At 45.9% G+C, this 26,065-nt stretch overlaps 2 protein-coding genes and 1 long non-coding RNA gene across 3 annotated transcripts in view; 1 reads left to right on the plus strand and 2 right to left on the minus strand.

The window, feature by feature from the left end:
* Nucleotides 1–625: 625 nt before the first annotated feature.
* VPS26B (VPS26 retromer complex component B) lies at nt 626–20,485 on the minus strand. The gene is made up of 6 exons (XM_081172721.1): nt 19,177–20,485; nt 11,828–11,984; nt 10,439–10,603; nt 8,856–9,031; nt 7,954–8,096; nt 626–6,253 (listed from the first exon to the last, which is right to left on the minus strand). The coding sequence occupies exons 1-6, from the start codon at nt 19,397–19,399 to the stop codon at nt 6,107–6,109; spliced, it is 1,011 nt and encodes a 336-aa protein (XP_081028847.1). The 5' UTR covers nt 19,400–20,485; the 3' UTR covers nt 626–6,106.
* On the minus strand, nt 11,991–19,170 carry LOC308574715. Its single transcript, XR_014002566.1, has 3 exons — nt 17,774–19,170; nt 15,304–17,437; nt 11,991–14,803 (listed from the first exon to the last, which is right to left on the minus strand). It is a non-coding gene; the product is annotated as an uncharacterized lncRNA (long non-coding RNA).
* Nucleotides 20,486–20,748: 263 nt separating the features above from the next.
* Nucleotides 20,749–26,065, plus strand: part of NCAPD3 (non-SMC condensin II complex subunit D3) — a 51,170-nt gene continuing 45,853 nt past the window's right edge. The window contains exon 1 of the mRNA XM_081172444.1: nt 20,749–20,842. Within this exon, the coding sequence (XP_081028570.1) occupies nt 20,782–20,842 (61 nt within the window). The 5' untranslated portion in view covers nt 20,749–20,781. The remainder of the gene's footprint in view (nt 20,843–26,065) is intronic.

A 26,065-nucleotide genomic window follows, 5' to 3' on the forward strand; every position in this document is an offset into this window, starting at 1 on the left:
TAGTTTAAGGGTTGCTGGGAACTGTTCAGTCTTGTGAGCTTTAAACTACAGCACCCAGAATTCTTTGAGGGGAAAGAATGGGCTTCAGCCATGTTTTAAAGGTAATAGTGCCTATGCACCCTCAGCTAATCAGGTTGGTTCTTGTGTCAGTGGGTGGAACACAGAGAGGACTGTCTTTTCTGACTGCTGACCTAGAACTTAATGGTGGGCCTTTGAGTAGCACCTCTGTGGATGAACTTTGGGCCAGTGAGCTTTTTGCAAGACAAAGACACTTCACTGTGCTATTTTCAAAGGGCGGAACAAACGGCCAGACATATAAAGCACAGGCTAAAGGTCACATCTAGCTAACGTAAAGACTAGAATTGGATAGAACCCTAATTTAAGTGTTACTGGATTCCAAAGCACTAAGCTGCAACCCCATAACATCTGGAATGCCCCTGAGTATATGCAGAGTACTTTTTATCCTCCCCCTAATTACCTACACCCACAGGCATGGGTGCAAGGCTGGAAATGGAGACTCACAGGAAACCTTGGATTTACTCTCCCACCCCACTTTTGTGGTTTTTTAAATCGTTTTTAGATGAATAGAAATACCACACAACCCAAGAAAAATAGCTTGACGCTCAACCTTTGAAAGCCTAGAATGGCTTCTTTTTTAATTGGGAGAACAACCTCTCATCATTTAAAAATACAACCATTTAAAAGACAATGAATTAAGAAACATGTAAACAATGCAGAGGCTTAAATTTACAAATTGCCCAGCTTAATTCAGTACCTGTGGATTCACCAACCAATCCCTGCCGGAGCAGGGCAGTCAGATCCTCGTGGGTGGTCTTTGCTTGGGATTTTTTTTCCTTCTCTTGTGTCTCACACTGGAGATGAATGCTAAACATGGCTTTTTCCAGGGATGGCTAGGTGCAAAATGGGTATGGACCGTACTCTAGAAGGCTTAGTAAAAACTGAACCAGGGTGTATGATGTACCTTACAAATACACCGGCGGTTCTATGCTGCACAGCCCCAACTGCCTGCATAAAATTATGCAAATCAGCAAACTACTTTGCATAATTTAAACCCCCCAGTTTTTAATAAGGTACTACTCCTAGTCATGGGGAGATGAGCACTTGTGCCTTGGCTGAAAAAAAATACTGGATATTGTCTAACTAGCACAAAATTTCAGGCTTTTACAACGGGGACTCCTTCCCCACACTCCCTGTTTGTTTTGGGGCACTACTGGAGATGTGGGAAAGGGGGAAGGAAGCCCCCCTGCACAAGCAGAATTCTTTGTGCAGGTGGGCCATGTTATTCAGCGCTACTTTGGAAACAACCCTTTATTTGGCCCACCCTCTGGCTGCTGTGATCTCACCAGGGACTAGTAGCACAGCTGGAAGCATAACTCTTCAACCATTCAACACGAGAACCATTTGTCCTGTCATAGGCTTTTTCTTTTCGGAATGAAAACTTATGGTTGTCGAGAAACTTGGTTCTCCATCTTGTGATTTGTGCTTCCATGATAATGTGGGGCATATATTGCTCTGGACCCTTGGCCTGGAAAACAAAGAACACACACACACACATACACACCCGGCTCTTGAGATCTAATGCAAAGTTCTTTCAAGTACCCCCTCATGCAGTTGGTATGGGTCACAAAATGCTGTGGTCCAATAAAGAGCAAGCAGATCCAGACAGCAGCCTGAATGCTAAAAAGCTTCAAAACCACTAACCTATATCCAATGCCAGCACATATTATATGGCTTTACAAAACTAAGAATTCATCACCACCTGTGGAGGAGGTTTGTCTTTTAGGTCTGAACAGCCACCAGCCATTATGTGCAGCTGGAAAACATTTACACTCCTCACTTTACATCTCCAAACAGGGAGAAACCTATTGACTAAGTATCCCCTAAATAGGCAGAAAACAGCCTCGCAGCAGGAATCACCCGACAGCAGGCCAGGAATGCTGGTTAAAAACTATGAAGATGGTTTCACTGCTGTTCTGGCACAGCAAAGGAGCTGTTGCACACAAGAATGAGGGGTGGCATAAACTTAGGAGCAGCACCCAGCCTGCTTTGTGGTGAGAGCCAAAGCATCATCTCTCCCCTTTGCAGACCCAACACATTTGGTGTTTTGTTTCAGCCTGGTTTCTTCTTGGTGGAGCATCCTTGGCCTTCATATGTGAGATGCCAGTTCTTCACCACTTAATGTAGGACTCCCAAGCTCTGGGAGAGGGAACCTTTGGTCCTCCAGACATTGATGGAAGGAGTTCAGCAACATCTGGGGGGAGCCACAGGTTCTCTGCCAATGTATTTGTCTGATTCTAAAACCTTCAAAGTAGTAGACAGCAAGCATTAGCAACAAAAAAACTTGAGAAGGGGGGAATGTCCCCATTCATTGACAGCTGTCAAGAGCATTGGTTTCCTGTCTCTGTGACGGAAGAGAATCGGCTTTGAAATCTTTGCTCCAACATGTGATCCACTGGTGGGGGTATGGGTGTGGCTTGTAGCTCAGATAGCCAACTTTGTGTCCTCCAGATATTTTGGACTTTAGCTCCCATCATCCTTATTGGCCATACTGGCTAGGGGAGATGGGAAATAAAAAGTTTAGCCACACCCAGAGGGCACCAAATTGGCTATCCTAGGCATACAGCTTTCATTCCCAATCTGTCCAAATGGGGGATAATAGTGACCTATCTCATAAAGGTGTTGTCAGAATAAAGATTAAAATGTTATTTGCATGGATCCCACTAGTTAGTACCAGATTCTGTATCTCTGCAATATAAAAAATTCTAAGGATGTCATCATGCTACAGTTCTCTTGGCTACAGCCAGATGGTGATGAAAATGACAGTGTGACAAGCTGCTCAGGAAAAAGGGGGGGGGGGAACTGGAGGGTGGAGATTCCAGCAGCCCAGGCAAGGTGAGCGAACCAGAAAATGGATACATAGGCAGTGGGTGGCACAGATGAACCATGGAGAGGAGGATTTTTTTGGTGATGTGTAAAAGGGAGGGAAGGTTGGCAGGTGAAGTGAGCAAGGGCACAGCCCCTGTTTAAAAATACATTTGCAGCGGTATTCTTCAGTATACAACTGCCAGAGAATATGGTTTTATGCTCAAGCAGGACTGCAAGATCTACCTACACTTTACAGAAGGCATTGTATTCTCTCCCCACCCCCGCAAGCAACACGCAATCCTTGAACTCTTCCTACGTGGGTCGCAAAGCAACAGGGAGAAAAAAGCTTTCCAATAATGGCCGGCTTGGCTGTGCCCCTCCAGATGTTGCTGAACTCCAGCTCCCATCAGCCCCAGCTTGCATGACCAACAGTAAAGGATGTTGTGATTTAGAGTCCCGACCACATTTGGAAGGGCACAGGTTCCCACTGCTTAGGGACTCTAACCCCCATAAACCCCGCTCAGCATGGTCAAGAGTTAGGGATGATGGCAGTTGTAGTCCAGAAACATCTGGAGGGCTTCAGACTCCTCATCCCTCATGTAAAGGCTGGATTATCCAGAGAACTGTATTTCCAAATAGGTGGGGGTGTTTTCAATTCAAACATGAAAGGGGGGTTGCTCCAGATGACCCTTCCAACTTTATAGTTCTTTAAATCTATGAAAGAAAGGTAGTTCTGCATAAGGACAACTGAGAAAACTGAAATACGTACCCTGCACCAATTTTGCAAATTTAAGACAATTCTGTGCAATTTATTCTACAAGCTGTTTAAAAAAATGCACTTTAATACAGGGAAAGACACATGCAGGCCACCAGAAATTTTATTCAAGTAGCCCCTCTGCCTTCTGAAATTTCATCAGGCATAGCCTACACATTTTTAGCCATCACATGCACACAAGCAGCCCACGTGTCTCTTTCCTAAAATAAAAGCTGACAATTGTCATGTCCTCTGGTGCTTTTACAGCGATCTGGTAGAATCTCTGCATAGATATATCCTACTGATTAAGAAACGGAATGAAGGTGTGGGTGTCTTAAAAACAAAATGTTTGCTTGGTCCCAGGAATCTGTTAGAACTGCAAGTAGGTTTCATTTTTGTGGAGGCAGCAGCTGTGGTGCTCAAGTTTCTAGTTCTCATTGATTCATGGTAGGGAAATAAAGAGGAGAGAAGCTTAAAAGAAACATTCCTAAAAGTGCTGATGTCAGAAGGCTAATCAGAGAAATATTTATGCTATTAAATTACAAGTAAATGGTTTGTTTTAGAGGGAGAGCAACTCAACCAACAAATTTCTGAATATTTTGAGGTGACATTCAGTCTTACGCCCACCTCTACAGCAGAAAGTGCATATTTATCACAAAATGGGCTTGGAGGGAAGAAAGTGACTGTGCTTGTTCTCCTTAGTCAATCTCAACGGTGAAGACGAATAAAACCAATTCATGCTTACAGAACAAGACACATCTATTTAACTCTGTACATTTTTAGTGTTCAATTAACTTCAAGCTTATCTCAGGCTTTTTCAGGGGGGTGGGGGGGTCCGGGGAGATGAAGCTTTGGCTGCAGGGTGTGTGTGGTCTTTTATAGGATGTGGGGAAGATGTCCAAGAGCAGGTGTCCCCAGCACACTTAGGGAAAAGCAGCCCAATTTATCAGTGCTTTCCAAATATCTAATCCTAAGGGACGCACTTTTAGACACAGCTTGCCATTCCACCTCCCCAAAGGTTCGCTTTTAGGATGTGAAAGAGCGCGGATCACCTCAGCGATCAAGGAATGTACATACAGAAGGTACCAGGTCCTTGGGGGTTTTTCCCTCAAGGAACACAGTTTGGGAATGGGCTGTGCTGATCCAACTTTTGGAATAGCAACAGAGTGCATGCGGACAGCTTGGGAAACAGGAGAATGCTATTGGGGAGGGTATGTTTTAACAGAAACGGGGTGTGTGAGCTTCCCTCCCTCCCTATGTCTTTTTTTTTAAGGCCCCCAAAGTGCAGCTTTCCTCCTAGCAATCCAGTTTTGAACGAAGGAAGGCTCAACAGTACACAACTGGCTTGGTGAAAACAGTAGTGTTGTTTTTTCCAGTTCTACAAAAGAAACTCAAAAGACGGAGGGTAAAAAACAATTCCCATGCCACAATCAGCAAGTTAATTAAATTAACGAAGGGTGGGGAACCTGTGGCCCTCCAAATGTTACCGGACCACAATGTCCATCAACCCTGCCCCTTATCGATACTGCCTCGAGCTGATAAGGAGTTGGAATCTAATGACATTGGATGGCCAGGCTACCAGGAGCCCACTGCACCAACCTAGCCAAAGAGGCTCCCTGTCACCTCTCTGCGTGATTTACCAGACACACCTCTCCAGCCAGTCATTCGAATTACAGCCAGTGCAGATCTTCCTATGGCTGCCTTCAGAGGAGGCTGTCCACTGTGTGTGTCTGCAAGAGATGCTGTTCTGTGCCTGCTTCTAAGCAGGAGCTGTGCTCAGAACACAGACTCACCCAGGGACATAAGATTTACCTTAAAAAGTAAAACCGTTTTGGGTGTAAGAATGAAGCGAGACTCCCAGATTTTAATTTGGGAAAGAAGTGTCCCATCAGCTTTCAGGAGTTTAAGAAACGCTGGGGAAATTTTTATTTTTTTTTTACACTTGAATGCTAAATGAGCCTCTCTGGTGCTACTTATGTACACATATGAATAATACCACTGAGGAAGAGAAAATGGAGCGCTCTTAAAAAAAAATTAAAAAACCCAAATGTACAATAAAACCGATGGGGGGGTCTTTACATTTTTTGATTGGGGGGGGGGGGAATGCTTTTAGCATCATGTCAGAACACAGACTCACTTTTCACCAGCCACCCTTCCCTTCGCCATGCCTTCTAAAGCCACTGAACCAGCTCCCCGCCCTATCCCCAAGGAATATTTGAATGCAGAGGGAGGCAAACCTTGTCGCTGTCGCATCTGTTGGCTCCCTCCCCATTCCGTTAAGTTGCGAGTCCTCAAGGGGAAAGGAACAAAGAAAAATGAAGAAAACACACACACACACACAACCTGACAAGATAATTTGTGTTCGCAAGTCTCTGGTGAAAGATCCGTTCTGCGTTCTCTTTACTCGTCGACGTCTTCAAGCCTTGACCACGGAAGCGCTTTGGAACCCCTCATCCCGCAACCCCATCACTGCCGGCCGTTGTTCTCTGAAGGCTGGCTGGGCGTTCTGCTCTCTGTCTGGGAAGACGTGCCTTCGAACCGCTGAGAGGCAATGGCAGCTTGGTGGGACATGCTCTTTCTCACAATGTCACCTTTGCGCCATAACACCACCTCCTGCTCCCGCAAAAGGAGAGATGGGATTGTATTATTAATGGGCTGGAACCCCCGGTATGTGCCACGCATCAGACCAAAAGTTCTGTCTAGAACTGCAGTTTGTTAAGGGTGCCAAGAGTTGTTAGAAGACCCCTCTTCTTCCCAGAGAGCGACAATTCCCAGAGTCCCCTGGGAAGAGGGGTTGAATTCCCTTCCTAGAGAAGCCAGACTGGATCCCTCCTTGTTGTCCTTCTGCTGGCAGGTGAACACTGTTTAATTTGGGCAGGCTTTTGGGAGCTGTTTTGTTAAGGACTTTCAAATAGTGCTGCACTGTTTTTCCTATCTGTACTTTAATAGATCTGTTTTAATTTTATTATCGTTTAATTACTTTTTTTGAAATAAGATTGCTCACCTCTTCTTCCCTTTGGCAAATGACTGTACTGTTGAAATGGTGACAAGATCGCACTGGCCTATTTATTCTGAATGTTTGTATGTGATGCCAATAAAGGTTTGATAATGATGATGAGTTACTTTTTAACTATTACATGCTATATGTTTTCAGTCTTCTGTATTTTATCTGGGGAAAAGGCAGGATATAAATAAATTTAATAATATAGTCAAACCACTCTTGAGAATTGTAGCTCAGTGATGGGGAGAGGGGTCTCCTAACAACTCAGCCCCCTAAGCTACAGTTCTGAGGATTCTGGCAAGTGGGGAGGAGAGCAACCACGAAAATCTAAAGAGGTATGATATCATTTTAACTGCATAGTGCGGATGGGGCCTGAGTATTGTCCCTGGTGACAGGTAGCAAGTCTCCAGGAGTACAAGCAGGGGGCATTCCCAGCCCTACTGGAGAGGCTGGGGACTGAACCTGGGACCTTCCACACGCCAAGTACATAGTCCGCCACTGAGCTACATACCTTCCTTGTCAAAGTCATTCACATGCATGTGTCCGTTTCCCCCGAAATACAGGCAATGGCACCGCGTGTTTAAGTGAAACCGTGCATATTATAAACACCATCATAAAAGCCTGCGTAACACCTCATTCCGTCCCTTTTGGTGACATTTTCAGGTTAGTTTAGCATGAGGCACATGTGCGCAATCACACACATATAGTGGTACCTCTGGTTAAGAACTTAATTCGTTCTGGAGGTCCGTTCTTAATCTGAAACTGTTCTTAACCCGAGGTACCACTTTAGCTAATGGAGCCTCCTGCTGCCGCTGCACGATTTCTGTTCTCATCATGAAGCAAAGTACTTAACCCGAGGTACTATTTCTGGGTTAGCGGAGTCTGTAACCTGAAGCATTTTTAACCTGAAGTGTCTGTAACCTGAGGTACCACTGTATTGGATGTGCCTAAAATGGGCGCTGCCTGTGTACACAACACCCTCAGGATCCAGGCAACAGTATCACAAAAGGTGTCACTGTAGGGTGTGTGTGTGTGTGTGTGTGTGTGTTTGAGAGAGAGAGAGACTCAGTTCTTGGCCTAAACCGGGAGCTGGAGAATTCATGAACTCCCATCAGCCCCCACCAGCATAGCCCAAGGTCAGGAATTGATAAATTGCAATCTGGAAACATCTGGAGGATTACCGGTTCCGCATCTCCTAACTATGCAGCAAAGGGGAGACGAAGGCCCCACTGTCTGCGTCGAACTTCCCATAGCAGGCCTGCCCGCTTGGGACCTCAGGCAGCTGTCCCGGTAGGGCCCCACGCCACCTCACCTGCTGTTTAAAATAGCGCCGCTCCTCCTCGTCAATCAGCACGAGGTTGAGATAGTAGCGCACCGAGAACTTCTTATTGATGTCCCTCATGGTCGGCGTCAGTTCGTAGCCAGCGAGGAAGAGTCTGATGGGGATGGACTCCCCTGCAAAGGAGGCCAAAAAAAGCAAAACAAATTTTCCAAGCTGGAACACACTTATAACAGCAAAGCGTAAGATGAAGAGAACTTCCCACTGGTTTTGTTTTCGTGTTTCCACTGGAGCAAGAGAAATGGTGCAACAAATAGGTGGACTGGGCAGGGATACAGTACCTGCAGCCTTTGAGGCATTGCTGGGCTACAACGCCCATCAGCCCCAGCCAGCAGGGCTAATGGTGAGCGATGACAGGAACAGTATCCAGTAACATCTGGAAGCCACGCCTAGTGTTGGGTTCAGAGCAAGGAGACCAGAGTTCCGGTCCTTGTTCAGCTACCAAGGCCAAAGTGTGAAACTGAGGGGTCGTTACCCGTTTCGATCTGTACAAATTCCCCAAATCCCCGTTTTGATATGCTCTTATAGCACAGTTTTAATGCTGCATTTTTGTGTTCTTGTGATGCTTTAAGTAAACAAATGTGCAAAAAAAGTGGGTGGTGGAAGAGGAATTTAAAAGAGTGTCGTGAAGAGGGGCTGCAGCTCAGTGGTACAACTCATGCCTTTTTTAGCATGAGATGCCAGGTTAACCACCTGAAACCCCCAGCTGAGAATGACCTTTAGTACAGGGATGATGCACTAACAAATGTTGCTGGGACTACAACTGCTGTCATTCCTCACCATTGGCTATGCTGGCTGGGAGCAAAATATCCGGAAGCCACCAGGTTGGGGGGGATGGCTGCCTTGGGGCATCCTTCCAAGGAATCCCTCCTTACCTCTGACAGGTGCCCCATCCATGATCTCATATTTAGCTATTGTATCGTTTTCATGGTAAACATTAGGGCCGGTCCCCGTGGTCTCCCTCTTGATGATGTCGATCTCCATGTGCTTGATCTTGATCCGCACTAGGAGGAAGTAGATCTTCCCAACAATCACGTCTTTTAAATGGTACCTGGGGAGAGCCAGAAATCAGCAGAGGAAGTACAGTCATACCTCGTTACGTTTGCTTCATGTTACGTTTTTTCAGGTTGTGTCCTGCGGCAACCCGGAAGTACCAGAAAGGGTTACTCCGGGTTTCACCGCTTGCGCAGAAGCGCTAAATCGTGCTTCGTGCATGCGCAGATACGGCGCTTCAAGTTGTGGGCTTTTCATGTTGCGAACAGGCCTCCAGAATGGATGCCGATCGCAACCAGAGGTACCACTGTAGACTCAACAAATCAGTAACAACCTTTAAACAACAAAATAGAATGACAGGTCCCCCCAGATGTTGGGACTCTAGGGCCAGGTGATATATTGTCCAAAACTGGTTTCAAGTCCATATTATGCTGTTGCAGGCATCCCCAAACTCGGCCCTCCAAATTTTTTGGGACTACAACTCCCATCATCCCTAGCTAACAGGACTAGTGGTCAGGGATGATGGGAATTGTAGTCCCAAAACATGTGGAGGGCCAAGGTTGAGGAAGCCTGTGCTATTGCTTTCCTAAGTTTTGCCCTGGCAATATACTGGGACTCATGATGTGTGTTTGTGTGCTATGCAAAAATCACAATGTTGGAAAAACTGTGAAGCCAGCCAATGCCTCTACATAACTCCATCCTTATTTCAGACACTGTGATATAATAGCAAGCCTATCACGGTGTTTAGCTGGTGATATATCATGAGGTTGAAAACCAGCTCCATCCTTATTTCAGACATTGTGATATATCATTAGATCACAATGCTTAGCTGGCGATATATCACAAAGCTGAAAACCAGGTAACACCCAGCTATACTGTTCGTCTTTACATAGCTCCATCCTTATTTAGCTGATGACATATTGCAATGTTGAAAACCAGATATCTCCCAGCCCTGTTGGACTTCTGTCTCTCGTAAGTTCCAGCCAGGTCAAGGACAGATGTGGGGAACACTTGTCCCTTCAGATGTTGCTGGTCTACAAACTGGTTCCCCAAAGCCGGTCTACACTGATTGGTAATGGCTTTCCAAGGTTTCCCAGGCCTACCAGGACATCCAAGGGATTGAACCTGCAACCTTCTGCATGGATACTACCACCAAGCTATTGCCATTCTTTAAGGAAAGTGTGGGGGACCTTGGGCTCTCCCAATGTTGCTGAGCCCAGCGAGCATGGCCAAAGTTGATGGGAGTGGTCACTCAGCAACCTCCTGAGGGCCTAAGGTTTCCCCCTGCACCTCTTTTAAGGGATTGCCTGCCACTCAACCAAGAAGACCATCCATGGGAGAAGAAGAGCACAAGGACAAAGTCACAATCTCCAAGGGACGTCTCCCTAGTCACTTGGCTACATCCCCGTATAAAAACCTCAAATACCCAACTCATTCAGCAGGAAGCCTTTGTGGAACAACTTACTTGGATTTATTGTACTCAAACTCAATATGCAGGCAATCTTCAATGCCCACCTCCATCTTGATGGAGGAATTAAGTTCTGGGTACGTGCTAAGCGTATGTACAACAATGTCCATCTCCTTCACCACGTCGTTCAGTCTGCGGCTCACGGTGGCCCGGAGGAAGTACCTGCAAAAAAAGAAAGACCCAATTGTGGTAGCAAGTCTCTCAACAGCCTGAGGATTCATGTCTATTAAGCATCTACAATAGATACTTAAATGCACCTTTCTTTTCATTTGGATGCTATGATTTTTTATAACTGCATTCAGATTTTCTAGTTGCTTGATCTTACTGACAATAAGTGGCCTTGAATAGAAAGGTGGGATATGAATGCTTTAAAGAAAGAAAATGCAATTTTCACTTACACACACACACACACACACACACACACACACAGCCTTCAGCCAAAAAGGCTCCCATAGCAGCTTATACACTAATACACTAATCAATCTCACAACCCTACGAAGAAAATCACAGTGGAGTGGGTGCAGTTATGTTATGCAAAGAGAAGTCCTTGCATGAATAGGACAACTTGGAAATAGCTGGAGGTTTCAGTGGACTAAACAATTTTTTAAAAAAATTGGTTTGGTTCTACATACCAAAATACATACAAACTCTGGGAGACTGCGGTCAAATACAGCTATCATTCATGAGTTAAGATCATACTGTAAGTCCTCCCAGGCTTGGCTAGATCACCTCCCTCTCCTTGGGAGGAAGGGGTTGGCAAAGCCTTTGCCACGACCCCTCACCATGGAAGGAAGGAAGTCAAATTCCCTCCTTTGTCTGCTCTCTTTTCCATGATGTAACCAGTGAGGAAGAATATTTAGGGAAGCAATGCATGACTGAGACCTTGAATCTGTAAGTAAAGCATTTAAACTTACTTAACAGCGTGTCGTTTGCTCATTGTAAGAGGGGTAGAAAAAGGTCAACTGCTGTGTGCATCTGAATGGGATAAAAATGTTTAACAACCTATATTCCTAATGCTATACTGCTGTTGATTTTTGTGAGTTTAATACTCTGCTACTGAGACTCTTCATGTGCAAGTCTCGCGTGCTGAATCCAGGCACTGAGACATTTCTTTTTTTTTTGTTTACCCACACGCGTAAGTCCACAGAGAGTCATATTTTTAATTCCACCACAGTAACTTTATTTCAGACAACCAAAGCCTTGATCTCCCCAATCTGACAGCTCCAGATGTTCTGGAATCCAACTCCCACCAGTCCCAGCCAGTGAAGCTCTGGGGAGTTGTCTTCCAAAACACCTGCCAGGCACCAGGTAGAAGGAGGTCAATTTCTTAGTGGCATTGCTGCTGAGAAAACTGCGAAAGGCTGGAGGAGCGGAGATGGAGCTCACCTCAGCTTCACGTTCTGCCCCGTGTAGGATTCGTACGGTTTCTCCACGTGTGTGAATTCAAAGTCAAAGGTCTGTGACTGGGTGAACTCTCCAGGGCGGGCCAAGTCCTTCACAAGTGACACGAATTCATGGTGGTTCCCTCGATCGTAATATAGCTCTAGAAGTGAAAGATTCTTGGTGAAGCAAGGCTATTTGTGGCCTCATTCTAGAAGCCTCCAGGTGAAGTGCAAGAAAATAGGAAAGGAACATTAAGGCAGAAGGTAGCCCTGCATCAACTGGTAGATCTCTGACTGACTGGCAGTAGATTAGCAAGGATTTATGGCTCCCAATTGTTTAACAATAGAAGCAATAAAACGAATCCTTCTTGCCATAAATTATGCTGCTGCTGAAGAAGAAGAAAGAAGCAGCTTGGGCTAACCAACGGCAGATTTTTGTGTGTGAAGCCGGTGAGCTCTGTTATTTTCTGGTACCCAAAACAAATTACTGAGGTCAGAATTCTTTAGCTCTAGGCGCAAGGCTTTTTTGGCCAAGCACTGGTTGGTGGATCTAGGGGTTCCAGTAAAAAGTAGAAGCCTGAAGTCAGCCCACCCTTGCAATAAAGTATATCAAAGCACCAGCAAAAAAAGCTACTGTAACTATTTAAATGGATGCAGCTAATCAACAAGAAAAAAATAAGTATCAACGCAGGCCCAATCACATAGAGATCAAAACCTTAAGACTAATAACCTTCACATTAAAAAGAGGCTGAAATCTGAGATGCTAAAATAATCTCTAAAAGTTGTTTTAGAAGTCCTGGAAGAATCTATTTCCTTGGTGCTGAAAAAACATTAGGTGCCAGGTGAGTCTGTACAAATAGTGTTCCATAAATAGAGAAGGACCCTGAAAAGACCCTCTCTCTTATTGCCACTGTCTGTGCTTCAGAAATGAGGAGGGCACCAGCAGATTATTTTAGGGCCCAGGAAGATCCACAAGGAAAAAGCAGTTCCAAAAGCCAATAGGTTCTCAAGTTGTTTAGGGCTTTCACCTGCAGTAGACACCTGAATTGTCATGACAGCCCTCCCTCAAGCAGTGATGCGGACAAAATCTTCTGGCATGGAATTTTTAAAGAAAACTTTCCAATGCAATATTTTTCTTATGCAAAGCTTACCAGTTTTAGAAACATGTTGTTGCATAAAAAATCAATTAGTAGCGCGATGAATAACTACAATACAAGTCAAATTGGATACAGCAACTAGTCAAATCTAAATTCAAAGCTGCAATTAACTTTTTAAAACGTCTTCTCCCTAAGATTTATGCACACAACTATTCCAGCACATGAAAATAAAAATGTTACGCAGTTTTCAGTGCCTTCACTTTATTTCTTAAAATTGAAGTAACAGGCGACGTGTATGCTATTTTGTTGTCAAGTCTTGAAATGTTTGCAAGCGTTCCAATAAAAGTAATTTTCAAGTAATACTCTGAATTGTTTGCATACATTTAAACCACACAAAGCACAATTTATTGAACTTGCTTTTCCTAATCAAATTGTTTCAGTTCAACTACTCTTAGCTGTTGCAAAAACTTTTCAGATGTTTACTGAGGATGTAAAATTAACACACCGTCATTTTTTTTTAAAAAAGCTTTGTGTACTACAGATGTGGGGAACCACTGACCCTCCAATTCTTGCTGAACTGCAACTCCCATCACCCCTGCCCACTGACCATGCTTGCTGGGGCTGCAGTTTGGCAACATCTGGGGGGCCAAAGGTTTAAGACATCGGCTCTACTACACTCACAGGGCTATTCTACACATGCCAACTCAGAAGAAAACCCCATTGAGTTCAATGGTACTGTGCTCCCAGGAAGCGAGTGTAGGATTGCTGCCTAACAGTGCAATCCTATGCCTATTGAATTAGTCAACTCCTGCTGAAGGACCAACCAATTATGGACTAAACAGTAACTGGATTTGAAAAAGCAGGTACCAATCTGGTGCCTTGTAAAAAGGTACGGACAGATTAATAGGAAACTGCGTTAAGCCAGGTCAGACTATTTCTCCCCCTAGTTCAGTACTGGTTGAGTGGATCCAGCAGATAAACAGCATCACCTGCTAGTCAATCAGTCTCTCTCCCTCTCCTTCCTTACTTGAGTTATTGGGGATTGAACCTGGGACCTTTTGTTTGCAAAGCATGAGCAACTGACCTGCAGTCCTTCCCCAAACAGCCACCCTCCCTTGTCATATTACTGTTGCTCCTGCCATGCCATTAATATGTCTAGATACCACACCTGGAAGGATGAATTAGAATTGAACTGAGGTCTTCTGCCATTCAGGTTCCTTCTAATAAGCAGAGGCAGGAAAAAGAGGTTGACAGAGTATAGCTGGGGAAGGCGGGAGGTTCTTCCCACAAGCCCTGGCTCAGGGAACAGTCAGAGCTGACCACATGGAACAAGGGAATCAAAATAGAAAGCCCAAATTTTTTCCCCCTCCAACGTAATAAATAGGCACTTGGGATGTCGTCCGGCTTCTCAGACTGCAAAAACGACTAGGAGGCGTGGATGCACCACACAGAGAGAACCGAAAGCGGGTACAGAATTACATTTCATGTAATCTGGAAAGCCAGGCAAAGGAGCCGGCCAACAACGAATTCACGAAGCCTAATGAGTTTGCCAGAAATCAACCTCAATTTGCTACTCCATTCACTTAGATCAGTTTTGGAGACTGCAGGGGGAGGTGAGAAGCGGCTGGGGGAAACACTGAACACGCAACGGATCCTTCACACAACCACAGCCGACCCCTGTCTCTTCAACATGCCAGTTTGGTGTTCCAAACGCTCCCGGATATTTGGGATTCTCAAGTTTATTTTTCCTGCATGCGCAGATTTTGTGATGCAAGTGTTGCCCACAGAGTCCAACGTTAAGAATGTCTATGCCAAGTACATGTATTCAGTTTGGGCTTCCTTGCACTGACAAGGAGGTGGGCCAGGGTATACCGTATTTTTCGCTCTATAGGATGCACCCCACCAGAGGACGCACCTTGTTTTACAGGGGGAGAACAAGAAAAAAAATTCTCCCCCTCTCTGCGCAGCGCCCCTTCAGCGAAGCAGCAGGAGAAACAGAGCCCCTTCCATTTCTCCTCCCGCTTAGCTGAAGGGGTGCTGCGCCTTGGCTGAAGGGGCATTTACCATTCAGCGAAAGGAACCCGAAGCCTCCAGAGCGCAGCGGGAGCTCCTGCCGCGCTCCAGAGGCTTCAGGCGGCTATCTGGAGAGCGAGAAGGGCCAGTGCGCACTGACCCCTCTTGCTCACCAGGCTTCAGCGAAAGCCACGCGAAGCCTCCGGAGCGTGGCAGGAGCGCTCCCACTGCGCTTCGGAGGCTTCACGTTGCTATCGCTGAAGCCAAGGACCCTGCATTCGCTCCATATGACGCACACACATTTCCCCTTAATTTTTGGAGGGGAAAATGTGCGTCCTATAGAGCGAAAAATACAGTACACTTTCTCGACACCTGCATCACAATCAAATGTGATGCCTGTGGCCATTTCCAGGTCAACATTGTTAGGTGCCTGGGTTGTGCTGGTAAAGAACCATGTGGGTTCATATATGAAAGCAGGGCTTTTTCTCAGCTAGAACTTGATGGAATAGCACTGTATTAAAGGGTAACATGAGCATCAACCTGAAGGGCAATGGATGCGTGGGCAGGCGATCAAATCCCAGATAGGAAAATAAGGGAAAAGAAAAAGCAGATTAACTGCAACTTACATTTTAGAGGGAGCCTAGATTCAGGGTCAGCAGTTTCCAGGGAGCTGTGACTATCATGAAGGAACCCTGCACTTCTGAATTTACCACACTACTGCTAATAACTTAAGGTGCCTAAAGAGACTGTTGTTAACAGTTGGCCTTGTCATAAAACACTGGCTACTACTTATATTTGCATGCATGCTCAGTTTAAGTGTAGACTTGTTGTGCCCACCTATCATCACGCTTATACGGTTTTTGAGCCCGTGAGCGCAAGAGACCTCTGCTGCTGTTGCTCCCCAATGACTGGTATTCAGACAGGCAGCTTGCATCCACCCACTGATCAGCCGTTGCGCAAATAAATGATAGTCAGGTAACCTTTTCCACCATTATTGGCAGAGGCAAACATCAGTATTCTCAGAAGAAAACCCCAAGTTCACTGCTGGTGAGAACAAAAACCAAAGCAGCCGTAAAGCATTTGCCTGGCATACCCAATAAGGTCCTAGGTTGAATCCTGGCACCTCCAGTTAAAAGGAGCAAGTAGCAGGAACATAAAACTAACCTGCTGAATCAGCCCAATAGCTCCCCTAGTCCAGCATCCTGCCCGCACAGTGGCTAATCAGATGTCCATGGGAAGCCTGAAAGCTGGACGTTGAGTGCAACAGTACTCTGCCCACATGCAATTCCCAGCAACTGGTTTTCAAAGGAATTATGTCTCTGACAATGGAGGCAGAATACAGCCATCCTGGCTAGCAGCTGCCAACAGCCTTTTACTCCATGAATCTGCCTAATCCTCTTTCAAAGCCATCCAGGTTGGTGGCCATCACTGCCTGCTATGGGACAGGAAGGACTTTGCCTGGGATGCTGGAAAAGCAGTAACCTATTGGAGCGGACAATACAGGACAGACCCAATGGTTAGATTCATTAGAGGGCCATGGCTCAGGGGCAAAGCATCTACCTTGCAAGCAGAAGGTCCCCAGTTCAATCTCCAGGTGGGGCTGGGACCGGGAGAGACACCTGCCTGTAACCCTGGAGGGCCACCGTCAGCCGGAGAATGCTGAGTCAGATGGACCCAGTGGTCTGACTCAGCACGAGGCTGCTTCTTAGGCTCCCACCTGAGGGCTGTCAATGGCTGTGAGTCACAGCAGCCAGAAACACCAACTTTCTCTTTGTCTCTCGTTTTAAAGAGACAGTACAATGCAAGAAACAGATGCTGGAAATCAACAACATGGATGGATATGGTCCACGTGCCCCTGCCTGCTACCCTCTCCATCTACCTTGGTCAACACCACTGGAAGGATTGCAAACCACAGAGAGCACAGGTTTTCCAGGTTCGGACAAGGCAACACTAAGCCAAAGATTAGGGAACTCCAAGAGTTGTTGGACTCTCATTCCCATCAGCTCCGGCCAGCATGGGAAATGGCCAGGGATGATGGGGAGTTGCAGCCCAGCAACATCTGGAGGGCCACAGGTTCTTCACCCTCCAACTAGGCGAAATCAATGGCTGTGTTCAAAAGTAGCAATAAGAAAAATGGGAGGGGACTCCCTTGGCAATTCAGAAACACCTTCACTTGCTTACAACATGGTGGAGCTGGATTTGACAAGGAGATGTGCCTATTATCACCACATCTTAAGAACCCAGAGCCTGTACGGTCTATCTATTAAAACAGTTCCCTTTCCCAACTATTCTTCTCCTTCAGCATATGGTATAAAGAGATATATATGCTAGTTAGGTCTGTGAGATTCTGTTCATTAGGCCTCCCTCTCTCTCTTTTTCCTTTATACTAAGGGGTATACTGCTTTGATACGTAGAGTTTTTATTCATCCATCTTGCCTAATAGCTCTAAGTAGACCTATCCAGCATGAAAATCAGCCCACTCTTCTTACCAAGAGGTATACTGACTCAGAAGAGCACAAAGAGCTTGCTGAATGCTAGAATGTCGAGGTTTTGAGTAAGAAAGGGTTACAGCGATATAAGACTAGACTAAAGGAAAGATTAAGAGGACAGAGGACTGACAGAAATATTTAGAGTTGCTAAAAACTTTTGGACATTGGGATGCAGAAAGGGGAGGTACGGGGAAGTCTGAGAAACATGGTTTATGAAAAGAAGGTTACGAAATTATATGTGTGTGTATGTCTTTTTATATGTTTGTATTGTTTTAAAAAATTTGTAAAATCAATAAAAAAATTTATTAAAAAAAACAATTAAAATAACTAAACCCCCCCCCAAAAAAAAACAACAGAAGAGCACAAAGAGTGCCTTATGGGATCAGGCCAATGGCCCACTGCATGCCTATGGGAAGCCCAGAAGCAGGACCTGAATGCAACAGCATGATTCCTACCAACTAATATTCAGAGGATACTGCCTCTGACAGTGGAGGTACAACACGGTCATCATGGCTAGTTGCCACAGATAGCCCTACCGTTCATGAATGTGTCTTGAGACCATACACAGAAAATGTGGTGATGCTGCCAGACATCCTACACAAATCTTTTTCAACAGCCCAGTGGATTCTGAATAACACATTCAGAGGAAATTGATTTGAATTGCAGGTGGGGACCAGTACAGGCGCGTCCAATTGACACATGAAGGGAGTTCCCTGTACTGGGTAGAATATAAAATTTGGGGGGCTAAATGAAGATGACTTTATGTGAAGGTGATACAGGGTGGATAATGAATAGGGGCAACTGAACTAGAATTAAACTGATTTGGAGACGAACCCATTGGGAAAATTAACTGGGGCAGATGACTAGAAAAGGAGTTGGTTTGGGGTGATCTGCAGGTGCGTGCGCACATATTAATTGAAGAATTTATCTGGGGTTATCTGGATGGGGAATTACATTAGCTTGCCTTTTGTGACATCTTTGTGCATCTATGCATATAAACTACTCCCAGCAAATTGTTTTTACCAACCCAGACCCTGAGTCGTTTACATACTCAGCACCATCCCTGCTGTCAAGAGTCAGGGGCAGACACCCACATGTTCAAGACGTGACTACATAAGAACATAAAAAGAGCCTGCTGGATCAGGCCAATGACCCATCTAATCCAGCATCCTGTTCTCACAGCGGCCAAGCAGATACCTGTGGAACACCCTGCAAGCAGACTTTGAGCACAGCACTCTCCCTTCCTGTGGCTTTCAGCAACTGGTATTTAGAAGCATCTCTGCCTTTGACTGGAGGTTTATTGCCATCTAAAAAGCCACTCTTTCTCCCCACTCCACCCAAAGACCAATAAATCCAGAGTCCAAGGCCACATTCTGACCATATATTTAAACTCCTATGACACCACTTTGAAAACCATGGCTTCCCCCAAAGAATGCTGGGAGCTGTAGTTTGTTAAGGGTTCTGAGAGCCTTGGAAGGCCCCTATCCCACTCACAGAGGTACAATTCCCAGAGTGGTTTCCCACCACTCCTTCCCAGGGGACTCTTGAGAACAGTGGCTCTGTGAGGTCTCCTAACAACTCTCAGAATCCTTAAACTACAGTTCCCATAATTGTACAGGGGGGAAACCATGACTGTTTTGGTATCACAGTGTTTTAAATGTATGGTGTGAATGTGGCCCCAAAATAATCCAACTGCACCAACTGATGGAGGTTTAGTTTTGCCACCATGGATGGCAAGTACCGACCGAACTTACCGATCTGCCCAATGAACTCCACCTTGATGCCCTGGTGCTCCAGCCGTTTGTTTGGGTGCTTGAGGGTGAGGATGACCCTCCCCGAAACCGTCTCACCGTCATAAAAGAGGAAATATTTCTCCTTCTTGCCCTCCTCGGTCTTATGCTCTGCCCGGCGCCTGCTCTCTGCGTCGCTCAGGACCAATTCCAGATCCGCACTCTGTCCGAACCCAAAGAAGCTCATGGTGATGTCAGGGAAGGAATGCAGCACCTCAGAGGGCTAAGGCGGTGCCGAGCAGCACAGAACGGGGCAAGCTGCACCTTGGGGTGGCTGTGCAAGCCTTGTTCTCCAGGCGGGAGTTTTCACCGATGCTGAGAAGGAGGAGCAACCTTGCCAGCCCACGATGCAATCTCGGCTTGTCTGGCCAAAAAACAGTTACCAAAGTAAGAAAAGGAAACCACAGGATCCTGGTGCATAAGGAAACCTGGGTGTGCTGGGGCAGGACTAAGGCTCTGTTGGGCAAAGGGGCTCAGAGTAAAAGGAGGACTATTTGGTGGGGGTGATGGAAGGAAGGGGGTAGGCAGGTGCTGTTTGGACCTAATAAGAAGAATGATAACTGATGCTCTGCAAGCTACAGCTCCGAAGGCTTGGAAAGGCTAGACCCGAGAACTGGCAGGGATCAAGGCAGCCCCAGGTTGGGGGCGCTGCTCTCACCTTCGGGCGCCAATGCAAGGAAGGTGGGCGTGCAAGGAGGAGAAGCGGGAAGGGGCGTTCACAGCTGGAGACGGAATGCAACGTTGCAAGCCGTGGGGGACATGGTTGGTGGTAACGGGGAAAAGGGGAGCAGCAGCTTCGGCAGGGAATGGGGAGAAGCATGCACGAAGGACTCTGCAGAAGGGGGAGCGGGAGGAGGGGGTAGGCGTGTGCAATCTACGGGCCCACTTCGCTGGGGTTTTAAAATAATAACTAAAAATAAATAAATCAATAAATAAGAGAGGTGGAATGGGGAGGAGGGGTTGGAAAATCGACGGGGGCGTTGCTCCCTGGGAGGAAAGGAAAAGGTGGCGGAGGGAGGTTGCTGCAGGAAGGCCCGAGGCTCCGGAGAGCAATGCCGTGCAGCGAAATGCAACGCAGCACCGGAGCATTCACTGCACAGCCGGGCCTTTGCAAAAAATAAATAAAGGAAGAAGGATGACAGCCGCCGCTGCCGCCGCTCCGACGATGCGCTGGCTCTTCCCCGCCTTCGCCTGGGCTGCGCTCGCTGCTGGCTACGGAGCTCGCGCCGCGTCCCGGACCAGGGGCCTCGTACTGCGCACGCGCCCTTCCCGTTCCTGGGCAAAGGGGAGGAGGGGGAGCCGAGGAGGGGAAGGCCCGCCTTTCAGTCCCTCCACCCCAGCGAGCTCACGGGACGCATGCGCCGTCCTCCTCCTTCCGAGGTGCGCGCGGAGGCGGGGTCCGCGGCCTTTGGTGCGCCGGCGCAGTGCGAGAGGCCAGCGCCCGCCCCACTCCCTCGCGCCTGGGGGCGGCGGTGATTGGCTAACGGGGAGGGCAGGCGGTGATTGGACGGTTCGAAGGCAGCGGCGGGGGTTTAGGCTGGAGTCGCTTTGACGGAAGCGGCAGAAGCGATGGCGGTGGAGAGGCTGCTTTGCGCTTTGGAGCGGTGGGGCCTCCGTGATGTTAGCCAGGGTGAGTGCGGCGGCGTTGGGATATCGGGCGGGGTTGGGATAGCGACCTCGAGCCCTTCATTGGTTGTGATAGAGCGGCAGGACCCCTGGGTCCTTTCTATATACAGTAAACATATATAATGGACCCATCAAACCTCGCCCTCCAACACTGTTTAACAAAAAACTTTTCTACTCTGCCGCGCCTATGCAGCCAATTAAGAGCACATATTTCTACAATGGTTAATCTATACCTATTGTTAACTTGTTTTATGTGGTTTTTACTCTCTGGTTTCATGTACTTTTGTGAGCTACTTGGACTCTCTTTTTTAATGGTTTCTTTTAAATAATAAATATATACATACAAAGGGTGAGAGGCAGGACTTCTGGGTCCTTTTTATATGCACAGACACACACACATGTGCACTGTGGCAGAGGGGGAGAATCTGCTGTCGAACTCTCCGTCACAACCTTGGATTCCAGTAGAAATCAGGCATAGCTGTCTCCTAGCCGCCCAGCCTGCCAGCTTCTAGTGCACATAACTCAACTTTCAACTCTGGCTTTTGTTTTTCTAGCTACCTCTGAGTTGATGGAGGGCCACCCACCCATTTGGTGTCTGGCACGGTTTTGTTGAATGGTCACTTTAAAACGTGAAGGTTCATTATTGTTCCGCAAGTTGTGTATGTCTTTAAGGGCCAGGGCAAATAACGAGACCCAATCTTACAGCTGTGAAACATAGCAGGTGCTGCTGAATTGTGTTAATCAAGCTGTGTCAGCAATTGAGTGTAGTATATAAGGGGCAGCACCTAGCTCTCCCATTACCCTGGGGGATGGGTTGGTGATTGGGTCATGTTTGTTGTTGTTATCTTTAGTGTAAAAGGAGTTTTTGTTTTGTTATTAAAACCTTGTTAAAGTTATTTTTGAGTTCCTTGTATTGCATGGTCTCCCCAGCAAGCTCTCTGCAACGCTACTAAACTGCAATTAGCCAACAAGTTTACCATACCCATTGAGTCAATCACCCATCCTGAGAAAAACCCCACCCCACCTTCCCACTATACAGTGGTACCTCGCAAGACGAATGCCTCACAAGACGGAAAACTCGCAAAACGAAAGGGTTTTTGGTTTTTTGAGTTGCTTCGCAAGACAATTTTCCCTATGGGCTTGCTTCGCAAGACGGAAACGTCTTGCAAGTTTGTTTCCTTTTTCTTAAAACCATTAATACAGTTGCGACTTGACTTCGAGGAGCAACTCATAGCACGCGGTGTGGTAGCCTTTTTCGAGGTTTTTGAAGACTTTGGTGATTTTTTGAAGCTTTTCCAAAACTTTTCCGACACCATGCTTCGCAAGACAAAAAAAACCGCAAGATGAAAAAACTGGCGGGACAAATTAATTTCGTCTTGCGAGGCACCACTGTATACTGTATAAGGGTCTGATGACTTCTGTTTCAGTGTATCTGAAGAAGTGTGAATGTACATGAAAGCATATACTTGGTTGGTCTCTAAGGTGCTACTGGACTATATCAACTGCCTCAGACCAACACTGCTACCTACCTGAGCCTCTTCCTTTGTTACCTTAATGGCCCATACTTAAAGCTAGCCTTGCTGTTTCAGGAATTGAATCTGTGCTGAATCCAGGAATTGGAAGGGGTCTTGTGCATACAACCTACCCCCACCAAAATCACACCATGTGGGTGTGGGTGCACGCAAAAATGTATTCATATACTCAGGGAGTTTTGTGTGTGTTTGTATCTTCAGTAACTTGCCCTGAGACCTTAGGATGAAGGGTGGGTAATAAATCATGATGGTGGTGATGATGATAATAATTCAAACCTACATACAATTAGTGACAGTTATACATAAACCACCACCAATCCTGGATCTCCCTCAAAAGGTTTAAGAATTGATACGTATTTGATCTTTACTGGTAAAATGCAACATCACACCTTCAGTGAATGTACACTTTATCAAGATTTAGATGAGTATAACAATTACATACTGATACTGGTGTCACTGACAGTGTCCATTTGTATAAAATGCTTGGAACCATTAACCATGTAAAAAACTCTTTATTAGAGTGCAATTAGATATTGATGCACAGCTACTAAAGCAGTATATATTATTTCTGAAAATGCAGAGGCATACAGAAGAGGTTTTAGTGATCAGCAGTGGAAAGTACCCTATCATATGGCATGCAAACTCATTCCTGGATGAAGGAGTAGCAGGTCAAAGTCCCAAGACAAAGGATATTTTAGGTTACAGTACATGTAATTCTAGTTCAGTTACCATTTCTGTCAGGCCCTCTGAACACTGCCTGCAAATCCAGCAGTAAATAGAAATGTTGTCATTCTAAGTGGTCATTAGAAGAGCTATTTGTTTGCTTCCTCCTCTTCCCTCCCCATCCCTTTTTCCTTTTGTCTCATCTCTTTTTGATCGTAAGTCTGTGGGCAGGAACTGTCTTGTTTTGACTGCATGTAAGCCACTGAGAATACAGTTGCCTGAAGACAAAGAAAAAATCCTCTAAATTTCTTTAAAAATAGTCTTGTGTGATTACTGCTAAGTATAAAATGGAAATTCCAAATAAAGCAAGAAAGCAAGTATGTTGTTCTAATCTAGACAATAATTGCTTGCTTCTACAGTGTAGCTTTCATTAAATCTCAAAGGGGGAAAATTTTAACGCTCCCTAGACAATCTATTCCATAACAGAAGCTTGGAATTGTTTGTGCTCTGTTAACAGCAATAGGTATGTGAACTGCAGAACTCTACCTCTGCTCTGATTAAGGAATTTTTGGTGTGATTTGACCTGTTTCAATTGCAGTGGAGTGTTGATGTGTCATTATGTTTCTCTGCAGATGTCTTGACAACCACCCAACAAGCATAAGGACCTCATTTCTGTTTCTGTAAATCAAAATCGCCTGATCTTGTCAGGGACTTTTGGATCCTCTGTAGGCTCACAGTTCTCACTGTGAAACAATAATCAGTGCAATTAGGTGATGCTAATATGGCAAATAGCTCTCAAAGGAGCAATCCTTGCTCTATTGAAGCCATCACTGAATGAAATGCAAGTTGAGCTACATCTTGAAATTACAAACTACAGTATTTTAACATTTGGGGTGGAAGTGTGATAGGAATTTTATGGTTTTAGATATATAGTAATGTTCATAACTGCACATACATAGATCAGTACAGGAAGGCCAACGTGGAACCATTTTGATTCCTAAACTGACCAAATCCTTTCTCTGCAAGGTTAAAAATGGAAAAGCCTCCCCATTGTCTCTTTCTTTAATCTGTGTTTGAATAAGGTGTGAGCCTGTGACCTGGCCCAGGAAATAAGTATTTTAGCATTACAAAAGAATGGCCAGGCTCCCCAGAAAATCCAATCAAGTAACCTGCTAGACAGGAGATAAACAAGGAGAAGAGAAAAACAACATTTAAATTTCTGTGATGTAGGTGGGATGTATCTGAGGGGTGGTCTTAGGTTACACCCCTTCTGTGATGTATGCATAATGTTTCTGGGGGTGGTCCTGATCTAGAGAAGGGGAATTTCAAAAGTCTTTATAAGGCCTTGCAGGCTATTGTTCTGGGTCCTCTTCCTCTCCTGCGTGTGAGGGGGGTACCCTGTTGCAACAGATCAATAAAGATCAAGCTTACTAGCTGCTTTGCTTCTCAATATTCTCTGGTTGGCCTCTGTTATTTTCTCCTACCAATAGGGAACCTATGTAAGGACTCTATATGGGCTCTTGGATACCCCATAAGGGAAAAGGGCATATTTTTATTTACAACAGATGGCGACCACGCACGAAGGGACTTTTGGTTACCCGGATTCTGGAGGCGAGGAAGGACTGGTTATCCAGCGCGCACCAGGCAGTTTGCCAGGAGGAATAACCAGTCTTCCATCGGTCCCAGGGTCTGGCAATAACTTGGAGTTCAGCGAGGCTAACCAGGGGAAGCAAAGCTTGATCAGGCCGGCCTTAAACAACCAGTCAAGAGATCCCAGAATCACCAGGACAGCGCTTGCGAAGTGAGTATGAGTAGGAAAAATGGGTAGTGGGGTGGGATTCTGCAAACCACAGCAAACCTATACTTCTCAAATCCTTACTTCTTTCCTCACTTTAACTCTTGAAAAAATTGCCTTCTACTCCTTTCTGTCCCCTCGATCTCAACACCAGCCTTAGCCCTTCGGAGTATGCCCAGGCAAAGGTTGTGTGTGATTTCTTCCACTTAATTCTTTATGCCAACCTATTCCTTCGGAGTTTTGCCCAGAAAGGTTGTGCAATTTCTTCTGCACTGAAAACTAACTTCCAGCGCAGCCGCACCTCTGCCATGGCGATCTTTGTTAGAAATGACCTGTGAACAGAGAACGCAAGGGCGCTGAATTCCTTTCCATCTTTCATATTCCAGAGTCTCAATCTGGCATTGCAAGTGTGCAAGCGTTCAGTAGGGACTCTGAGTTAGATTGTAAAAGGCAGGGAGGTTGCTGTGAGTTGTAGAATAGAGATTAAGTGAGGTATCCCCAGGTTTTTCCCCTCGGAGATTTGTCCAGGTATCCCCAAGTTTTTTCCCTTGGATCCCCAAGTTTTCCCCTCGGAGATTTGTCCAGGTATCCCCAAGTTTTCCCCTTGGATCCCCAGGTTTTTCCCCTCGGAGATTTGTCCAGGTATCCCCAGGTTTTTTTCCCTTGGATCCCCAAGTTTTCCCCTCGGAGATTTGTCCAGGTATCCCCAAGTTTTCCCCTTGGATCCCCAGGTTTTTCCCCTCGGAGATTTGTCCAGGTATCCCCAGGTTTTTTTCCCTTGGATCCCCAAGTTTTCCCCTCGGAGATTTGTCCAGGTATCCCCAGGTTTTTTCCCTTGGATCCCCAAGTTTTCCCATCGGAGATTTGTCCAGGTATCCCCAAGTTTTTTTGTCCAGGTTTCCCCTTTTCCGGACCCTTCGGAGTTTTGCCCAGGTCCAAAACCCTTTTAATTGAAAATGGGTGCACCTCAGTCAAAAGAAAAATAGTCCCCAGACCCCTGGCGTGAAAGAAGCCCAGTTGGTGCTTACTTCCCGCCTGGACTCTGACAGTCCCCTTCAATTTGTGTTTAAGAAACGTTTTTCCAGTGTTTAAATTGTACTTAGGCAACATCCAGCAGCTGCTTATCTTAAATGTGCCATCTAAAATAAAAATGCAAGCTTGCTCCAAATTCTAAATCTAAGGAAGCCATGTTGAACCTTATCAGTCTTAAAAAAAACAAGACAAAATGGAGAATGAA

This window comes from Podarcis bocagei, assembly GCF_964188305.1.
Source record: "Podarcis bocagei genome assembly, chromosome: 15".
Classification (NCBI taxonomy): domain Eukaryota; kingdom Metazoa; phylum Chordata; class Lepidosauria; order Squamata; family Lacertidae; genus Podarcis; species Podarcis bocagei.

What these genes read in the sequence shown, in the direction of transcription:
- VPS26B (XM_081172721.1), bottom strand. Translation starts at nt 19,399, where the DNA reads ATGAGCTTCTTTGGGTTCGGACAGAGTGCGGATCTGGAATTGGTCCTG. An exon ending in TTTGAGTACAATAAATCCAA is followed by an intron (nt 9,032 to 10,438) that starts GTAAGTTGTTCC and finishes GGCTCTCCCCAG; the next exon opens with GTACCATTTAAAAGACGTGA. An exon ending in GGCGCTATTTTAAACAGCAG is followed by an intron (nt 6,254 to 7,953) that starts GTGAGGTGGCGT and finishes TTGCGGGAGCAG; the next exon opens with GAGGTGGTGTTATGGCGCAA.